The 1,380-nt window shown below is 40.9% G+C and overlaps 1 protein-coding gene across 1 annotated transcript; it reads right to left on the reverse strand.

The window, feature by feature from the left end:
- Nucleotides 1-67: 67 nt before the first annotated feature.
- On the reverse strand, nt 68-764 carry LOC119588276. Its single transcript, XM_037936972.1, has 2 exons — nt 744-764; nt 68-486 (listed from the first exon to the last, which is right to left on the reverse strand). The coding sequence occupies exons 1-2, from the start codon at nt 762-764 to the stop codon at nt 121-123; spliced, it is 387 nt and encodes a 128-aa protein (XP_037792900.1). The 3' UTR covers nt 68-120.
- Between the last annotated feature and the right edge of the window lie 616 nt (nt 765-1,380).

A 1,380-nucleotide genomic window follows, 5' to 3' on the forward strand; every position in this document is an offset into this window, starting at 1 on the left:
TCAGCGTCTAGATTAAAACGCATTGCAGGATTTAGTTTTGCTATTTATTGAATTCTAAGCACCGAAAAGTTGCACGAAAATTAATCATTCATGACGCCGCTTGCGTGCAAAGTAATAAGTTCAGTTGTGGGGAGCGAGGTATTCGCCGCCAGGGGCGGGGGCGACGTCGACCGGAGCGACCTCAGGGACAACACTCGGTGGAATGTATCCCTCGCCATTATCTCCATCAGGAAGGTTTCCAGCGCCGATGGCATCTCCAGCAGCGTCACCAGACACATCTACAGTTACGCCAACAATGGCACTCTCAGGAAGCATACCGGAACCGACCAAGACGAGAGGAAGCACACTGCCGCCTCCAACGCCTTCTTCAAGCAGTTCACCGTCGTCAAGAGCGACTCCCAGGCCGGTGTCGCCTCCGTCACTGTAGCCTTCCAGTTTCGCGGCTGAAGCCAAGCACACCAGGGCCAGCACGGAGGCACATCGCAGCTGTGGAGAGCAGAATGCAAATTTCATTCTTTACTAAACCGTTTTGTAAATATCCGTAGCTAAAAAAAATGCCACTACGTTTTGTCTCTGTCTATACACTATACTTCCAAATCATTATTCCCACATCTGTCTAATATATATACATTATAAACGTTTTTTTGTAAGTATCAGCATGTACATATACTATCTTTTTGTATATCGAATTGAACTGAAATAATTTCCTCCCAAATTAACGCTTTTTATCATCATTTACTTACCAAAACGCGCTGAGGATTCATGACTTGGAAATATTTTTAGAGCGCTGTTGGAGGGTGACCAGACTTCTAGGCGAAGAAGTGTGTCAGCGTTTACTTTTCTGTTGGTATTTATACTGCATAATGCTTGTAATGCAAGACCTAGAGAGGTGCCAGATTCCAAAATTTGATTGTTTTTGCCACTTTGAAGGATTTCCTATAATGAGTCGAAAGATGACAATCAATTCTAATTTATTTCTTGGCTATATGGCAAGAAACGAATTATCATGAAGATTATTCATACTTCCCTGCGCACATATTTATAAGCTGTACAGATGCATGAATTGAAACACAGTAACAGTAACGACCGAAATACAAAATTAGTGACGGTCCAAATTAATTTTGTGAAGACAGACAAAACCGTATTGTCTGAAAAGGAATCCAGTCGCACGGAAACATGTTTATTTTCATTGTAATTGTGTTTTTATGTGTACAAAATGTAATTTACTGCGTAAAACCTACAGTATGCATAATTTCTAGGGAATCTGACAAAATAGCAATGCTAGGCAATGGGCGAAGTATTACATAACATACTAATTAAGTAAATATAACCACAAACTTAATTGTGCCACATTGAGATCTCAAGAAACAAACAATAACT

This window comes from Penaeus monodon, chromosome 23 (genome assembly GCF_015228065.2).
Source record: "Penaeus monodon isolate SGIC_2016 chromosome 23, NSTDA_Pmon_1, whole genome shotgun sequence".
NCBI lineage: Eukaryota > Metazoa > Arthropoda > Malacostraca > Decapoda > Penaeidae > Penaeus > Penaeus monodon.